General features: G+C 36.2%; 1 protein-coding gene across 1 annotated transcript; it reads right to left on the bottom strand.

Moving 5' to 3' along the window:
• Nucleotides 1–4,027: 4,027 nt before the first annotated feature.
• LOC134666647 (uncharacterized) lies at nucleotides 4,028–17,035 on the bottom strand. Its single transcript, XM_063523870.1, has 4 exons — nucleotides 16,860–17,035; nucleotides 6,382–6,588; nucleotides 4,726–4,868; nucleotides 4,028–4,216 (listed from the first exon to the last, which is right to left on the bottom strand). Exons 1-4 carry the CDS (start codon nucleotides 16,944–16,946, stop codon nucleotides 4,108–4,110), a joined length of 546 nt encoding a protein of 181 aa, XP_063379940.1. The 5' UTR covers nucleotides 16,947–17,035; the 3' UTR covers nucleotides 4,028–4,107.
• Between the last annotated feature and the right edge of the window lie 1,357 nt (nucleotides 17,036–18,392).

Below are 18,392 nucleotides of genomic sequence, written 5' to 3'. Positions count from 1 at the left end.
TTAAGGCGGGAATGCGAAGGAGCGTTTACGATCGTAAAGAAAATATTGTTTTTTTTTTGAGAGGCTTGCAAGGTTTTTGCTGCTTTGTACCTATTTTTATGTAGGTACCTAATTATTGTTTCATATATGTATGTAGTTTATTTATTTATTTAATCTTTATTGCACAATACGTGACGGTACAAATGGCGGACTTAATGCCTTAAGGCATTCTCTCCCAGTCAACCAATAGGTCAAACCAGAAAGATAAAAGTTGTAGTGTAGTTAATGATGTTATCTAGTTGTCGCGAAGAGAAATTGATTAAGGACGCTAAGCAGGAAGAATTTCGTACATTGATCTGCCTGTTCTTATCTCTATCACACGCGCGTGATTATATATTAGGTATATTCTGTCCCGTCCATCAATAATGCGCTATTGAACGATTGATATATATAATTAATATAATGAGTAATATAACACATATTGAGTCTTCCGCACAGACTCTATTTAATTTTTTGTATACATTGGGACCTATGATAATCAAATTATGTATAAGTGACAAATCTGTATTTTGGTGATAAGTATAATGTAGTTCTTCTGGATAAAAAAAAATGATACGCAACGAAAAAATATTTTAAGTAAGATTTGTTATGTAAGAAGTAGTTTTTTTTAATCCTCTCCTAGTGATAATTACTTATTTAGTTTCCACTCGACATAAATCCTCGTGTCCCTACAGAATCGACGCGACAGATGTTTCCAATCGAAAGAGGGTCCTGTCTTGTCACGTGTGGGTTTGCCAAAATTTTCTGTGTAGTTCCCCACAACCGTAACTCAAAGACACAAGGCTCATTTTACTTTATTTCCAGTTAATTTCTACTTTGTCAGATAAGTGTTTACGTAAAGTGAGAGACACCGGACACAGCGGGACGCCCATTTCCGAACGATAGGATTTTGCATTCTAAACGCCAGTCTAGAGTTTTCTTATGTTGAAAACGAATTTTCTTGGAGGCGAATGCGACTGACACCGCTAAAATTGGAAAGTTAACATGGTTTAATATAAGCAGCGTGTTGAGATGAGAGGTAACTAGGTGCAGGCGAGGATACATATTATATTTCTTTAATAAGTAGGTACGCCACATGCAGCTGCTTATAAACATTTTGATAGAAAAACCTACCTAGTTAGTTGGCTGTGTGTAAGTAAACCCCAGGATTGTTTTAAGCTTGCCAACAAACTGTCATGCAGTTTGGTGAAAAAATATGTGTAATGGATTTCTATGTATTTTTTATTGAGTAAATAAAAAAAAAGATAACTGACAATGTCAAAAGTTTCTTACAGTTTAGTGCCTAGTGAATCTAGATTTTTTTTATTAAAGGTGTTATTAATGATTTTGAAGCCCCGTTCAAAAATTGGACCCTTTACCTAAAATCACTTAACACTTGCATACACTGCATCCAAATTCTTCCACCCGTAATGTGTCGCCAACCAAATGAAACGCGAAACTTTTATTTTATTTGCTGACGTTATCAGAAGCAGTTATTCAATCGCTTACCGAACGCTAGTCCTATTTCAGGAGAATTAGTGGTCTCTCCGATACGAGACTCGAGGCCATCAGGTACACGGGTTACACTGGTTCACCAGATTGAAATCACCTACGCTCGGTAGGTATGGAATAGGAATAGATGGCCATGGATGGCCAGTGCATTGTTTCATTGACTATTACAGAAAACGTGTGCCGAGTCAAACAATGTTACGCTCACTGCCACCAAATCAACGATCAACAACAATCAAACTATTGCGGACCCTAATGCCGTTTTAATAAGGATTGAAATTGCGTGCGCTTATAAAAAATATTTACCTCTAAAGGGAGAAATAGGGAAAATTGACACAGGTGTTGTTTTGTTCGGTTCGTCGACTGTTGTTTTAATTTGCATTGTTTTATATTATCGGTTTTTCTTTAGGGCACGTAATTCTATTCTATTGAATATGCTACAAATTATTGAATTGATTTACCAATTGAAACTAACACTGCCATTAGAAATGGCTTTTGTCGACTAACGTCACTGCCGACACTACTTAAGTACCTACCTACTCGTAAATACAAGATTGCAAATGTCAAAATTATACTTAGGTACTATTTAGGTCTAGGTAGGTAAGGCTAGATGGGATTAGAGAAACTATGGGGTAAGAGAAACACTTGTAGGCATTGGCGGATTTGCCCTAAGGCACACTAGGCCCGGACCTAGGGCGGCAAGATATTTAGGGGCGGCAAATTGTGACAAAAACTTCACCGATGGTAAGTAAAAAGAAATAACTCAAAATGTACCTAGTCAATATTATGGGTGCCTTGAAAGGAGCTGCTACAGGGCCTGGAGCCTAGGGCGGCAAAGACTGCAATTCCGCCACTGCTTGTAGGGAAAATAAACAATTAGATTCAGGTACTTAATACTACGACATTAAAAACTAAATTAAGTGATAATACTAAAATGCATGCATAAATAAAAAGTCTTGAGCCCAACAAAATAAACTATGCTTAGGTACCCCACTCTTTATTGGGGTAGTCACAATTATTAAACAAACAACTGAATAAGTAGGATCGTTATTTATTAAAATTATAAAAGTAAATACTAACAAATACCTACTATTTTATGTGACAACCATTCGTTTTATAAAAAGTGTGAAAACACGAATTAGAAGAACTTTTTCCTAACAAGCCTTTTTTTATTTGTTAGGTACCATGTGTGACCTGCGACACGTGTGCAGTTCACGCCTGGGGATTGTTTCGTTCGCAATCAAGCGGAGCTCGTTGCTTTTGCTATGTGAATTTGTGTAGGCGCTGACCTGCGTTTCAATTTGAGCCCAGGCACAAATGACACAATGGCTGTTTGGAATCCTCCAAACAGCCATTGTATACCTACGCAATTACATAACGGTATTATATAATTGTTCCTGATACATATTGTCTATATTATTACTATAAAAACAAATACTTATATCACTTGGTTTCTTCTCTTTAAGTATGTAACTAACTTAAATTGCCTTTACATAATAGCAGAAAATCACCAATTTACCTCCCATTAAAATCTCTAGACGAAATGTTTTATTAATTATTTTATTAGGTGTGAATTCCTTGTTTCTGATGCGTCGGTAAATAAAAAAATAAAATACAAAAGAAAACTTGAACACAAGAACACTTGTTTGTATTTCAATTCAAACAACAAAATATCCTGGTAGCCATAACCGTCACGATTGTCACGAACATTGGGCGAAGTTTGTTTAATATTCCGAGATGTCAATTAAGATTTTCATTTGTCTAACAAAAAATTTAAAAAAAAGTAATTAGAGAGCTATCCTTGAGATAAAAATTAAGAGACAAGGATTTCTTTCAAATTAACGCCTGCGGTTGTAAAGATAATAGATCCAGCCCGCGTTTATCTACATCTGTAAAAAATACAATTCATAAATTAGGCGTCGGAAAAAGGTCTGTTTGTTTGTTTAATGTTATTTATTTTTCAAGGTTTTCTTGAGATACAGCCAATTTTGGATTAAAAGTAGGATATAAAAAATACGCACACTAAACTGGAAACGCATTTAATTTCCATCTGTAAAAAACGATATAAAATAAAAGTTTTCCGAAATCGGCAACCAATCAACACTGAGTATAAAAGATAAGGTATAGGTATAGATTTATTAACAAAATTGATTTATATTTCTTATTTAGACATAAGTATCACAATTTAAAAGGCAAAGCAAATAAATAACCTAATGCATGAGAATGGTAATCTTAAAATCCTAAACTTACTACTTAACTACTATTCTTACAATGATGAAACATTTTTGATACAATTAATGGCAATAGTTCTATCAGTAGTAATAGTAGGTAGTTTTTATTTTGGAGTCAGATAGCAATCATTTTGCTAAAAAGTAGTGCCTGCGCCAATGCGTCAAAGAACAATAAACTCCTTTATGTGCACCTTTATTACGTAAGAGGGATAAAGCTAGGATGAGAACATGAAAATGATTACAAGTACAATAACATTTTGCACAAGACTATTACATCCGTAACATTTTTTGAGGATTCCAAAATTAAGAACGATGCAAGCAATAGGAATGTAAATGACAGTATACATTTTTAATGGTAAATCCTTTTATAGGGAATGCCGTGAGGTCCTTCATGTTCTAATTCTTCTTCGTGTTTAGGCTTTGGGACGTAAGGATTTTTACGAGGATCTGCATTTAATCTGAAAAAAAAAGAATTGAAAATAATGCTCAGACTTGATTATAATGTAACTGAACTACGAGGATACACAGTCAGCAGCAAACGTTGCTAAGTGGGTGACGTGTTCAAAATGATCTTGACGCGACTTTATTGTTAAGAGAATAAGAGCGTGTCAAGGTTATTTTGAACACCTCGCCTGCTTAGCAACTTCTGCTGCTGACTGCACTTATTTAATGAGATATTTATTACGTATATTTTCTTGGTTATTGGAGATGTTAAAATTGTGATGTCCATATCTCAAACTACATCAAAGTCATTAATGTACCTACACATTAGAGATTAGCGTCTCATGCAAATCCACAAACTTTGACATTTAATCGACAATTTAAAGAGAATGATCAAATCAACAAATTTTTTCAAGGCTTCAAATGAGAAAAAAACATCGCAAAAAGCCCCAAATTTTTAAGCGGACATGTATTTATAAACCATATTTGCAAATTTTATTCAAATGAATCATAAATGCGTACTCACTTGTAATGTGCTATAGCCTGGCCACAGTCGACGTTGTACCACCAGTCGCAGGCGAACTTCTCCTGATCGAACAGGGTTCCGTTAGTGCAGAGGAATGATGCTCCTTGGTGGCCTTCTCGCCCGTCGTGGCACACGTGGTAGGCCTGGGAATTTAGGAAACAATATTATTATTTTACTTTTTGTCTCCTCCTCCTTCTTGCGTCTTATCCTCAATATGAGTCAACGAGGGTCGTGACTCGTGACCTCCCTTTTGTATCACTTTCTCTCCTACGTCTATATCTTTCTCTAGTCTGTTTTTGTCTTTGGCGGTGTGGTGAGCCATGTGAACTGTGGAGTCAAGAGCGGTGCGGATCTGGTCGGACCAACTTATAGACTGCGTCCACGTCCAGGCTGTTTCCCATCCACTTTGCCGGTGACAAAAAGCTTTTCGAGATTGTTGACTTTTTGTTTACCCATATTTCATTCATTATTTAAAAAAAAATTGTTTGACAATGGCAACCTCCATCGATAAATCTGGTTCTTACACGAAAAATAAGGGATAGGAGAATACCTATTGACTTTCTCATTTCGTCCTCTTAAAGGTACTTTACTTGCTAAGGATAATATGCTGAAAATAACGGAACTCGACATAAAACACTGTCTATAATTAGTGTTTGAGAGTTACTTACAAATGATACCTACACGTTATAAATAATAATTAAATCAGCAAATAGATACACAAAATAGTTTTTCATCATGGCATGGGACCATGGTATTTTCTAAATTATTAGTTTTATGTTTTTTGCAGTCTGCTTTCCTTTCTTTCTTTATTAGGAAAATATTACATTACTTTAATATTTTGAGTACAATTGTGCATACATGTAGTTAAAATCCGTAATATATTTTCATATAAATAAACCTTCTTAGACTACCTACCTACATCACAATTTCTCATTTCTTATTCGTTAAGTAAATAAACAAAATTATGCAACTTATTAAGGGGCAACAAGTCTGGTTCCAACCCTCGAATGTTCAATGTTGTTTTAAACCGTTAACTGTGCCCGCAGGCTAGGCACTTGCTGGACCTTTTGTGTCTGGGCTGTGTCCGAATGGATAATTAATCTGTGGCCCGGGGCCAGTTGCATAGGCCCATTGCAATACGATGCTTTGTTTGTATAAACAGGCCTGGAATTTTTTAGGCGTGGTTCCAATTTAATTAAGCGTCTATGGCGAAAGAATAAAATTTAAAATTCGTCACGTTATATTATATGCATGCGTTGGGATTTTGAGTTTATCTCAACCAGCGATTTAATAGAATACCGGAGAGTCTTATGGTGGTACCACACTAGCTGTTATATAACACCGTGTAACTGGGACAACATGATGTTGATAGTGTTTCATTGTGTTGTCTCGTAAGGATACCAGAGCAGAGTTTTCGAGGATTCATTTTGTTGACGATGAGATCAACTACATTTTTCCCTGTATAGAATAAACGATCTTATCAGGGTTTTAGATGTTTCCACAGCGTATATTTTATTTACCGTATCTTTGTTTTGCGACGGTGATGTAAAAAAAATCGAATGGGTAGATAAAATTCGAAATATATAGGTACATATTATACAATATGATCGGCAGACTTGATCATAATTTAAAACAAGTGCGTCTATAGATATTTACCTGACATCCAGTCTCCACATTTGCGTACATTCCAGGGTGTACAGGCACATGTGCGCAAGAGAACTCAGTCTCAGGAACTTCGTGGTAGATCGGGTAGTCCACGCCAGGGATCCCGGGCACGTTGCGCAAGTCTTGCGGCTTTTCGTGTTCGCGCAGGGGCTTGCGGTATACGGCTTGCTCGTAACGGATAGGATACTGCTCGTATCTCTGAAAACAAAATGTATTATTATTGAGAGATTTCTTAGTTCTTAAGTATTTTTGATGATTGTATTTTTTTATTGTGATATCTGAGTAATTTGGTCTTAATTATGTAAGTAAATCCTCTCGCGCATGAGAGGCCTGTGTCCAGCAGTGGACTAAATTATTCTCTTTATTCATCTTTATTTATTAAAAAACCTAACCTACATACCAAATTATTATTATTAATTATGTAATTAAAAAAGAAAGTAGTCATTACACTCATTACTCGAAAATATACCTACTTATTGATCGGAAAGGCAACGTTGTAATTGCATTCAGTCAAAAGTCAAATGCTATGTTCATTTTATGACTGACCATCATCGTCATCTCAGCCAAAAGGCGTCCACTGCTGAACTTAGGCCTCCCTCTTATGGGGGGTGAATGCCATAATCACCACGCTTGGCAGGGGGGTTGGCGATCGCAGTCGAGTACTTACACCCAATTTGAGGGACGCTGCTGCCCGTCCACCGGTGGTCTTGGACGTAGTTTAAGGACATACCCGGTTCCATGATTGACCATTTGTTGATAATTATGTCCGAAAATAATCTTTACTGATATAATTTACAATTGAAAGAGAGAATATAATTTTTCTGGTGTAATTTTAAGAATTGGTAGACAATCAATAGGTACTCGCAAACAGCTTGCAAAACAGAAAATATCAGGTCAATTGATGACAAGCAAACTACATTTTTGAACAACCTGTCAGTTCTAACATCAATTTCGTTCGCTGTACTTACATGTCACTTCCAGACATCGTAGAGAGTAAAGAGAAGTAATTAATAATTATTTATCGAGGTTAATGTATAGTTAGATAGACTCGTTAACTCCTTATCGAAACACAGAAGCAGACAGTAGGTCCAAATTCTAAAATGATTTCAGCCTATATATTGAGTTAGGCCGTTAGGACCTAACCAGTTTAACGCAACAATGCTGCACTAAATTGCTACAGCATTAACGATATCTGGTCATTAGACACACGTAACGTATATATGTATTCTATCGGCCGTCAATTAATAGATCTAGAAACGATACGTCAATTAATAGATCTAGAAACGATATGGATTAGATGTCTCCATATCAAAAAGTGAGATTTTTGTTTGAATTTAACACTAACACAATTAGTTATCTAATCCATATCTTTTCTAGATCTTTTAACTGACGTGTATCTTAAAGTTCGGTTTATAGTTATAGGACAGCCAGGGGTCCCTTTATTTCCCATAAAGTTTTAAGTCATAATGTATTGTTGACATATTATCGTTAGTTATAAAACTGAAACCGTTAACTTTTCAGGATTCTCCTAAGGTTATGCTATAGATAGGTTAGGTTAGGTTAGGTTTGTTTTCTGGCAATCCTGAAAAGTTACGCGTTTCTGAGAAAAACCAATTATGACTAACGAAAATTCGGACAAACAATACATTATGACTTAAAACTATTTGGGAAACAATAGAGACCCAGGACAGCCATTCTCAAAGTGTGTTCCGCGGAACCCTAGGGTTCCGCAAAGCCTCTGTTGGGGTTCCGCGAACACACTTGTAATAATAAGAAAAAACCAATAGGTATATCTGGTCGACAGTGACGAACGAAAATATTTAATTTGGGGTTCCGTCAAATATTTCGCTTTCCAAAAGGGTTCCGTCACCTAAAAAGTTTGAGAACCGCTGATATAGGACAATGCTAAAACGTCATTAGATAGGTACTAGGTACGTACTTTAAAGTCACATAGGACAGGTACGGTCGAAAGTATTAATTTATGACCCATTTCGTACGTTGTCACAGTAACAATCAATATGAAAGTCGCTAGAGACCTCATACTGTTGTCATTGGGACAAGGTACAAAATGGGTCATAAATTAACACTTTCGACTGTAATTGATGTTTATCGTTTTCTTTTTTCATTTATACATCGGCGAATCTTTACATGGATACCTTTACCATTCCATTTATTTATTTTTCTTCTTAGGCTAGGTCATTTATAACATGAATATAAAAGTAAAATACAAAAACACATAAAAAACAATAAAAAATAAGTATAAACACATTATAAAAAAACCTAACCTAGGGTGCCGCCAGCAGCGGAGCAGGGCCCAAGCTGCCGGTGGTCAGGGCCGCAAAGAGAGGAACCGGCGGACTATCCACGCCGTGTCCAAGATCACCGCCTTCTGCATCTGACCCTTGATCCAACCACCTAGCGAGAGTCTCTCAAGATGTTGGTCGAGACTCTACCCTTTACCATTATTGTTACGATATTATTTACACTGTAATAAATGAATTAAATACGAAACTTTACTAGACCAATGTTTAAACTTGACATAAAGTCGGTTTGTCAACCAAGCTAACTTTTAACATATGTACGAGTATCAGTCAAAATCAAAAATTACGAAATAACCTTTAACATGTCAAGATATAAATCACAAGGCGACATTGACTTACTTATATAATGGTTACGTATCACAATTAACTTTCTAGTTCATACGAACAGAACTAGTTCCATAAGAGTCGTAATGAGCGTCTATCTGTATAACAGCTTTATGCAACTTCGCATAGTACCCGTACCTACAGACTTTAGTACCTATTTCTATTGGTGCACGTTATTTTTGTTTCATTAGTTTTTATTGAGATTGGATTGAAGTGCTGTGGTATTTTATTTTATAATGTAAAACATTTTTATAATGTAAGACATTTATGTCTTTAACTAACTTAACAAATTAAGATGTCATCTGCAACAAAGTACGAGTCTTAAAGGCACCTTTAATTATACGGAATTATATTTAGTCTTGTACTTAGGTACTTGAACTAAAATAGTACCAGGCTATTCATAAAAAAAAAGCATAAATATGCTTTTTTTTTCATTAACTTTGCTAATAAATACAGATTGCGAAATTGATCCCTCTAAATAACTAGTCCTACATCCAGACAATTGCAAAACAGACCTTTCGAAAAGCCCTGCGCGCGCGCCTCACGGCCGCCCGGCGTTGCGCAAACGGCTCAGGCTCGTTTTGGAGTACTTTTCAATATACCGGGTGTCCGTCCCTAAAGCCAACGCCAAGACTCATTAAAGGATATCTAAAAAAAGAGATTTTCATTAAGCGTGAATTTGCTTAATCTTGTAGCCCATCAGGAGTTCTATAAGCCCTTTAAGTCTTGGCGTTGATTTCAGGGACAACCTGTATATATATCACACAGGTAAAGTTTACTAAAAAACTAGATCTTGGGATATATACATACATGTAAAAGTCATAATACTTGCTCGATTCGACTTTAGAACTATGGAAGGAATGTAATTTTTATCATTTACTCTATTATGTCAAATTGTATGGTTAGTATACCAAATTAACTACCTATTCAATTACTAATAATTTCAATAAAGTAGATGCTTAATTTTATTGATTTGATACGAAATTAGTATTATATTTTATTTATATTTTTACGGCCAACACTATCAGTAGGAATGACGGTCACTCATGAATAAAAGTATATATTGCATTACTTTGTAGTTCAGAAGTACGGATGCTAACATCCTTTTTAACGTCAGGTATAAAAAACGTAACTTAATATCCACCAACGTTTAATATTAAACTTGCCCTGAGTGAGAACACAGAAAAACTTCACGACGGGTAAGTATTTTATTACACGCTAACAAACTTTTAATTTTCTTACTTATTACTTCAAACTTCAGCGTCTTAAATAATTAAACTAATGATTCCTGCCTTATTTGTTGATGTTTCTTTATTCGAAACTTTGAAATCCGTGTTAAGAGGGCTTGAAAATGATGTTAACAAGTTTTTACTTACAGGCAAAATACTTTTAAAGAAATATTAAATTGGATTAGAACTGATACTAAAGTATCAGTATAACAACCGTTTTTTTTATATTTTGTAATATAACTAGCAACATAATAGGTGCTACTAAAATAAAATCATTAAACTACTGTAAAAGCGGGCGGGGCGGCGGAAAGCGCCGAAATTCTAAAACGTAACAAATATAAGAGCCTCGGTAGAGAATACCATTTTGTACCATTTGGAGTTGAAACTCTAGGTCCATGGGGTCCCAGCGCGCGTAAGTTGTTCGCAGAAATCGCGAAGCGTCTGGTTGACGTAACTGGTGACCGAAGAGCTGGCGGCTACCTCGCACAACGTATCAGTATTGCGATACAGCGGGGAAATGCCGCCAGCATCCTTGGTACAATGCCTCAGGGGCCTATTTTAGATTTAAGCTAGTTATTAATTTCGTTTAGTTGTACCACTGTATATATATATTGTTTGTAAATAAATGATTTAAAACAAATCATTAAATATATTTAGCATTTCTTTTATTAATTACACAAAATGTCACAAGGTATCGACTGAAACTAACAAGGAAGAGATTTCTATTAAAGACTCTCCTCTTTATGCCATTGCATAGAGAGGTTTGAAGAGTGGAATCTTGAGCGTTGCGAGGGTTTCAAGGTACAGACAGCAGCAGAAGTTGCTAAGCGGGCGAGGTGTTCAAAATTACTTTGACACGCTCTTATACTTTACAATTAAGTCGCGTCAGGATCATTTTGAACACCTCGCCCGCTTACAACTTCTACTTCTGACTGTACGAGTGTTTAACAATTTTTCTACCTAATGTACCTACTTAACACAAGAATATTCCCCACACCAACGCGAGGAAAATCCTAAGTATAAATATTCCAAACAAAATGCAAATGTACGTAAACAAGAGTAATCAACTAATCATTCAAAATCAACATTTAAAAGTTAATCCTACCAGCAAACATGAGGAAACAACTCAAATTTTGCATTAACTTACTTTGACAGTCTTGTGAATAAAATGCAACTATTTCATTTATCTGGTGCACACAGGCGAAAAATCAATAAAAGTCGGACAAAACCAAAAAACTTCTAAGTAGCCCCAACAGGCAAAAACCAATCTTAGCGGGTAGTCCAATAAACAGTGCACGCTACTCGCATAATCATTTTCATGTTAGAGTCATCTACGCGACACGTTCTCATTCCAAAGTTCGACTTGTTCAAAGGCGAATATTTTAGTGCTCTGCGAGTGTTACTTATGTGCTTACTTATTTATCGTTTGCTTCCAGAAAGTTGTGATTTAATGATGGATACCCTTCCAGGAGGTAATAACCTAATTACTAATAGTTACTTTTGATAGCTATGCTTGCTTGTTTATTATAAAAAAAAATAAGTGTAATGTCTTGTATTTTTTGCACATTGTTCAACTTCACCAAGGAGAAAAGTACAACTTCCTGATAGATCCGGTTTTGATATTATCAATTTTAGAAACTACAGAACTTGGGTTTTAACATACAACCATTATTTTATGCGACCTTACGCGACATTTTAACAAAATTTTCATTTTAATCGATGACTAGTTTAATCAAAAATGTGACTAAGCGACATTTTTTTTTAGGCAAATGGCTATGGAAGACACTTTCAAGAGACTTTTAGTGTCTTCCGATCCTTATATAACAGGACTAAGAAAATTGGGTGGTAAAAAGTCGCTTCCCAAGAAGCTTCGCTTTTAGAAGAAGATATTATGATCAAAATTTAATAAAATGTCATAATATAATTGTAATTTTGTTTTTATTAGTTGGCAAACCTGCATTAATACGATTTCTATAATAATCCTGAATGTTTAGGTTTTGTCCGACTTTTATTGATTTTTCGCCTGTGTGTGGTGTGGTAAAAAATATAGTCATAGGCAAATACATTGTTAAAGTATACGTAAGTATTAGTGCCTGTTTACACTTAGGCATAACGTATAGCATAAAAGAAACCTACAAAATATTTATTCTACAGAAATGCCCCGACAGAGTTTAAAAAGACTAAAACAGGCTATAAAAAGGTCCAAACCTATCATCTGTCATCATCTCTTCCAACATAAATATCAATAATTTATTCTCAAGATTCATACACTTATAAAAACACTTCACTCCCGGTTAATGAAAACGACTTCCGAGATCAAACAGACACTCGCTCATAATTCAATGAAAGCGTGAAAAAAAACCTCGTTCGAGGTGAGAATTTGTAAAATTACCCCTGAATACCAATTCTGTAGCGACTCCAAGTTTGAAACAATTTCCACTTTGAACAGCTTGATCAAAGAAATGGAACTAAAAAACAGGCCTTCTGGTACGAAATTCAGAGTAAATTCAACCAACAGTAATTTGCCTTTGAGGGCTCTGGGAGGAGAGAAAATTGCGAAAGTTAGTGCTCCCTTATGAGATGGGAGTTATTGCTACTAGATATTTAAAGGTCGCCTGCGCATAGGGGACATATTAATGATGTCGGTTTAGTTGGCTGGTTATACTGCACACGCACACCGTACGTATAAAATGTAGGTACCTAAGGACTACCCTGGGCTATAACCGCGAAATTCGGAGTTCGCAAATTGCGGGCATTTTTTCTGTCACTTTAATTACCCCTTCATTGAAGTAAAAGAGAAAGGTCCCCGCTATTTGCGAATTCCGGTTTTTGCAGCAGCCCCTCTGACTCCATTGATTTTGCTATAGCCATTCGAACTTTAAGATACATCAATTAATAGATCTAGAAACGATATGCATTAGATGTGCCAGTGTCAAAAGGGACGTGTTTGTTTGAAGAAACGTCACATTTGACAATGACATATCTAGGTAATCCATATCGTTTCTAGTCTAGACCTATTAATTGACGTAGGTACCCATAGATTAGTAGGTACCTTAAAGTTCGGGGCGACAGTATGTTTTTGTATTCACTCAAAACCGCGAAAGTTGACGTAAATAGATGTTTTTTGCCTACAAGATACAATTTATTTTCATGATGTGTCACTAAACAACATGTTTGTTACCTAGTTATCAACTATAGTCTGTCAAGACGTTTTCGTCAGTAGAAAAAAGCGGCAAATATAAAAATGTAGGCGCGGAATTTTACGCCTTTTTCTACTGTCAAAGTTGTTTGACCGACTATATTTATAGGTAATAGTTGCAAATAGTTGCATGCTTATTATGTATAGGTAGAGAGTTCTGTGGTCTAAGATGGGTGATCAATATCACCAGTATGTTATGAAAGCATCTTTATTAAAGCGAATCACGTGTCTTATTGGTAGATAGAGATTCATTATACTAAGAGTATTTTCGTAATCGCAATTGGCAATACTGACGACATTTATAAAATAAGCAATATTGTTCTTATCAAACAAGGCGCAACAGGAATTCAAAGCATGGAATCTCGACAATAATGTCCTATGACAACCATGGTATTATAAAAAATAGCTAGATTGAATTAAAATTTATGTTTTAGCGAAAATCTAATGTACTTTATAGGTTGTCTTATTGTAATTGCCATTTTATATAAAGTTAGGACCTATTAATCTCAATTGAGACTTCAAATACTCGGTGTATCCCGAGCTTAATTGCCATAACTCTGATTTAAACGGCAATTACCAAAAGTTTACTGTTTGCGAATTATGAATCGCTTTTGTGAAAGTTTTTAAAATATTAGGGGCCTCGTCCCTTTCTACAATAGTGAGTTTTAATTTGAAATTACCATTTAATATTTGTATAGTCGTCCGCCAGTGTAGGCGATGGACCTACTAACCTCCGTGCTGCGCGCGTGCTGACAGTGGCCGGTACGGATGCCGTGGCCAGCGCGCGTCTTTTGTTTTTTTGGATATATTTTCTCAGTATTCTTTGCGAAAGATGCGACTAATATTTTTGATTTTGCACATCTTTTGTATTTTTATGTGTTACTAAATTACTTCTAGTTTGTATATATTCTGTGTATCTGTATGTGTTGAGTAAATATTGTGTAGTAATAAACTGTACATACAAAGTGTTCGCATATTTTTTCAACATCTGCGGCCCGACAGCCTACAATCAGGTTCTAATTATATAATATTTTAATTCAGCGTTTTCAATTTTTTTATGACGGGACCTCAAACCCCTATGAAAAAATATCTACAACATACATTCCACAATCGGTGTTGTCAGTATCCCACCTTGGCCAGGATTCCTATGACCCTTCAGTGACTCGTTTGCTGTTAACTGTTTTTGCGTATGTGCAGTCACCTCACGGGATTGATATGCCAATTAGGGCTCTTGCAAAATTGGAAATTCTATATCGTAATTATTGAACAATCACGGAGCGTAATGATACCTAAAAATATTATTAAAAAAAATCGTAATGCGTAAAATGAAAAAAGAATGAATTAAATAGTGTAGCCTGTTACAGACTTTGTTTAACAAGCCTATTGAAATAGGACTCAAGCGTTTGTTTATATGGGAACACTCTCCATTAACCTAGCCCTCCCTGGTAGAAATCATACATGGACCAACATCTGGGGGCCGATTTTTGAATTTCGATCACTCGCTTTCTTCATTCTACAATCGGTCGAAAACGTCGAAAATACTAATTTTTGAAATACAAGCGATAGAAATTGGGTATCACTGTATTGACCACTCGTTTTCGATTCTTTTAGTAGAATTTAAATGCCTGGTATTGGAGATATTATTGAACAAAATAGACGAAATCGAGCGGTCGTAATTCAAAAATCGGCTCCCTGACTGAAATATGCATTAAGTACTTGTTTATATGTACATTACGAGTATGTCTCCTGTTTAATAAGTAGGTACATACACAGAGTTCAAACTCAATCCTGCTCCAATTCCCTTACCAATCCGAATCCACTTACAAGTTACTTACGCATGTGTGGACGACCGTAACATTGCTTTTTCCAAACTCATGTCATTGAAATTACCTACATATTTAGTATTGAAACTTACTCACTGTTTACTTATATGATGAAAATAGTAATTGAAATGAAAGCCTGATCTTAATGACTTTTTCTCATGTTATACCTAAATATCTAGGAGACCAATCTTTGGTCAGAAAACATATAAAAACTCAAAAATGCGCGTTTTCCCAAAGATAAGACCTAACTAGCTAGATCGATTTTTCGCTCCCGAAAACCCCCATATAGCAAATTTCACCGAAATCGTTAAAGCCGTTTCCGACATCCCCGAAATTTATATAGGTACAAGAATTTATATTTTCATCAAATTTGCGATAATATTGATAAGCTTTTAAGCCAAAATAAATATTACTATAATCAAATGTTAATAATAATGCTGGTCTGCCATTCTACCTTGAATTTCGTATTTATTTTATAAGCTAGTATGAAATGAGTTAAACTGAAATAGTATAATTCTACACAATTTAACGAGTTAAAAAACGAATTCTTAAATATAATACTAGAAAATAAAAGATTCTAATAAGTGCGGATTTTTTTGCTGATCACGACAATATAAATGACTCATTTTTTGAACTTTGAGTAGTTCCATAATATGATTTAGTTGTTACATCCTCGTAATTCAAATACTCCTTTGCCGTATAGTTCATTACCCTCCACGTAATTACCATCGGGAGATATTTATAGGCAAGGAAAAAGAAATTTGCAGTTCGCACATTAAATTATAATTTTTCATGATAGTGGTGGTGGCGATCTTTAAAGATAGTCGCCATGTCAAAGGCTATTATTAAAACAAGTCGATTGACTTTCAGCTCGCCACAGTCTTCCGGCCCGATTCGCACAAAGCTCATGAGATGGCACAGATATACGATACTGACCTATTAGTGCCAATGACGTTTATGGTCAAAAAATGACACCTTTGACACTGACCGATCATAATCGTATCGCTGTGACTTCTTATAGACATTGTACGGAGCGGGCCGTTACACTAACAAACATGTCATCGATACCGTTCGGTCTGGCTAATATTTGTTGAACTCGTTGGGCTGAGGGTTGCTATCGAGATTCTACCTATAGGTTTAGCGATTGGTATGTATGTCATTATAAATGCATATTATGTAAAACTTAAATACAACTTTACTTGAGTTTATCTGTATACGAGTCACGTGCCAAAATTATTTCCATTTTGGATTGGGCGTAACACACTTGAATACCTCGCTACTCTCGGGATTCTATTATAGAATCCTTCGTTTTGTTTAGGATTCAATGTACGCCCTCGCCGTAAATATGTCAATTCCCTCCCTAATACATAATATATTACTCGAAAGCTGCATTTTATCCACAAGAGTGGCAGAGTAATTTGATGCAAATTTTGAGATGCTTCTCGAAGCAAGAGGGTTCAATTTTGGAAACTTTCGCTAGCTCGGGTAGCAATATTATCACGAGAATTTAAACAACAACTTTGTCCCCTTGTGAAAGAAATAATGAACTATTTCAGGTTTCTTATATATGTACCTGCAAATATGCAGCGTCCGACACGAGCCCACAGAGCAGCGCGCCGGTCAGCGCCCGCAGAACCGCCTTTCCCATTTCCCCGCACATTTTGCCTACGAGTAAATCTTAACACTTGTTTGCACAACGGTCGCAGAGAGACTGGTTGTCGCGCGCGCATGTAGCAACCGGCAAATTTGTGGTAGGAGTGTTTGGGGGGTAATGTTTAATAAAACATGTCAAACGTCAGACACGCCCTGGAGCGGTATTGGATTTTTTATAGATTTATACAAATTGGACCATGCCATGGTCTTTTATTACTTTTAAGGTCCTATTTGTATGGGTTTTGCGCTGGTGGCTTAGCGGAAAGAGCGTGCGTCTTGCAATCCGGAGGTCGCGGGTTCAAACCCCAGCTCGTACCAATAAGTTTTTTGGAACTTGAGTGAAGGAAAACATCGTGAGGAAACCGGACTATTCTCAATAAGGCCTAGTTTCAGATGGCAGTCACTGGCAAATTAGTGCCCACGTCAAATCATGGGATTAGTCGTCAAGCGTACCCCAGGCTCCCATGAGCCGTGGCAAAATAGCGGGATAACGCGAGAAAGAAGAAGAAGAGATTTGTATGGGTTTTATGCGTCTTTATAACACGATTTATTTCAATATTTGTGAGGTATTATGCTTTTACTATGTTAAAGCATAATTATTATGGTTCATGTCACCATGAAAATACAACTCAGTGATAGGTGATAGTAGAAACGGCGACCGGTAGGTATTCTTACCTAGCAGCATCATAATATGGAAATCTGTAATATTTATTCGTTAATACAAATTTTCCTGATTAAAATAAACTCTATTCAAGCATTTCTTTAGCATTTCCTGAGTTAAGTAAGTACCTTATTATATCAAAAGTGCGTGTAAAGGATTACTCACGCTAGACCGGGCCGTGGCCGGGCCGGGGCGGGCCGGAGCGAGCCGACACAGGAGCTGTCAGGAGCGCCACCGTGACCGCACCGTTCCGGGGCCGGGGCGTCAGGGCCACCCGTTTATTACATTAACACTAGTGCTGTCCGAGCAATGTGCGAGCCTCTAGTATTTGTAGAAACTCGAGTCCTTTGAGTCTGAATTGACTCACTGACTCACGCTAGAAGAACAGCTCCTTTTTACAAGACTGCGCTTTTAAAACTTCTTCCAAGTCGAGTCCTTTGTAGTCTTTTTTAAGAGCAACTCAAAAGGACTGGAGCCTTCAAATAAAGACGCCGTGAACAATTTTGTAAGTATTTCTTATATAACAGTAAGTAAATTAATCGTAATTGTATGATTTCTGTACGCATCTTATCTACAAATTATACATAGAGACAATGTATTTCGATTTTTTTGTAAAAAAAAACGAGAGTTCTCTGAAAAGTACTCAAGTCTCTACAAGAGACTTGGGTCTCTATCTAATTGAAAAGAACTCGAAATTAAACTTAATTATAAGAGTCTGAAAACTCAACTCAGTCTTCAAGCAGAGGACTGTAAGGGCTCGAGTACTGCCCAGCACTATCCGAGCTGACCGGG

Source organism: Cydia fagiglandana, chromosome 8, assembly GCF_963556715.1.
Source record: "Cydia fagiglandana chromosome 8, ilCydFagi1.1, whole genome shotgun sequence".
NCBI lineage: Eukaryota > Metazoa > Arthropoda > Insecta > Lepidoptera > Tortricidae > Cydia > Cydia fagiglandana.
The sequence above is the reverse complement of the archived record's forward strand: the minus strand, read 5'-3'. Positions and strand labels throughout refer to the sequence as shown.

Coding starts and splice junctions, on each gene's coding strand:
- LOC134666647 (XM_063523870.1), bottom strand. CDS start 16,946: ATGTGCGGGGAAATGGGAAAGGCGGTTCTGCGGGCGCTGACCGGCGCG. Junction 6,589..16,859: donor CGGACGCTGCATATTTGCAG/GTACATATATAA, acceptor TTTTGTTTTCAG/AGATACGAGCAGTATCCTAT. Junction 4,217..4,725: donor CAGGCTATAGCACATTACAA/GTGAGTACGCAT, acceptor TTTTTTTTTCAG/ATTAAATGCAGATCCTCGTA.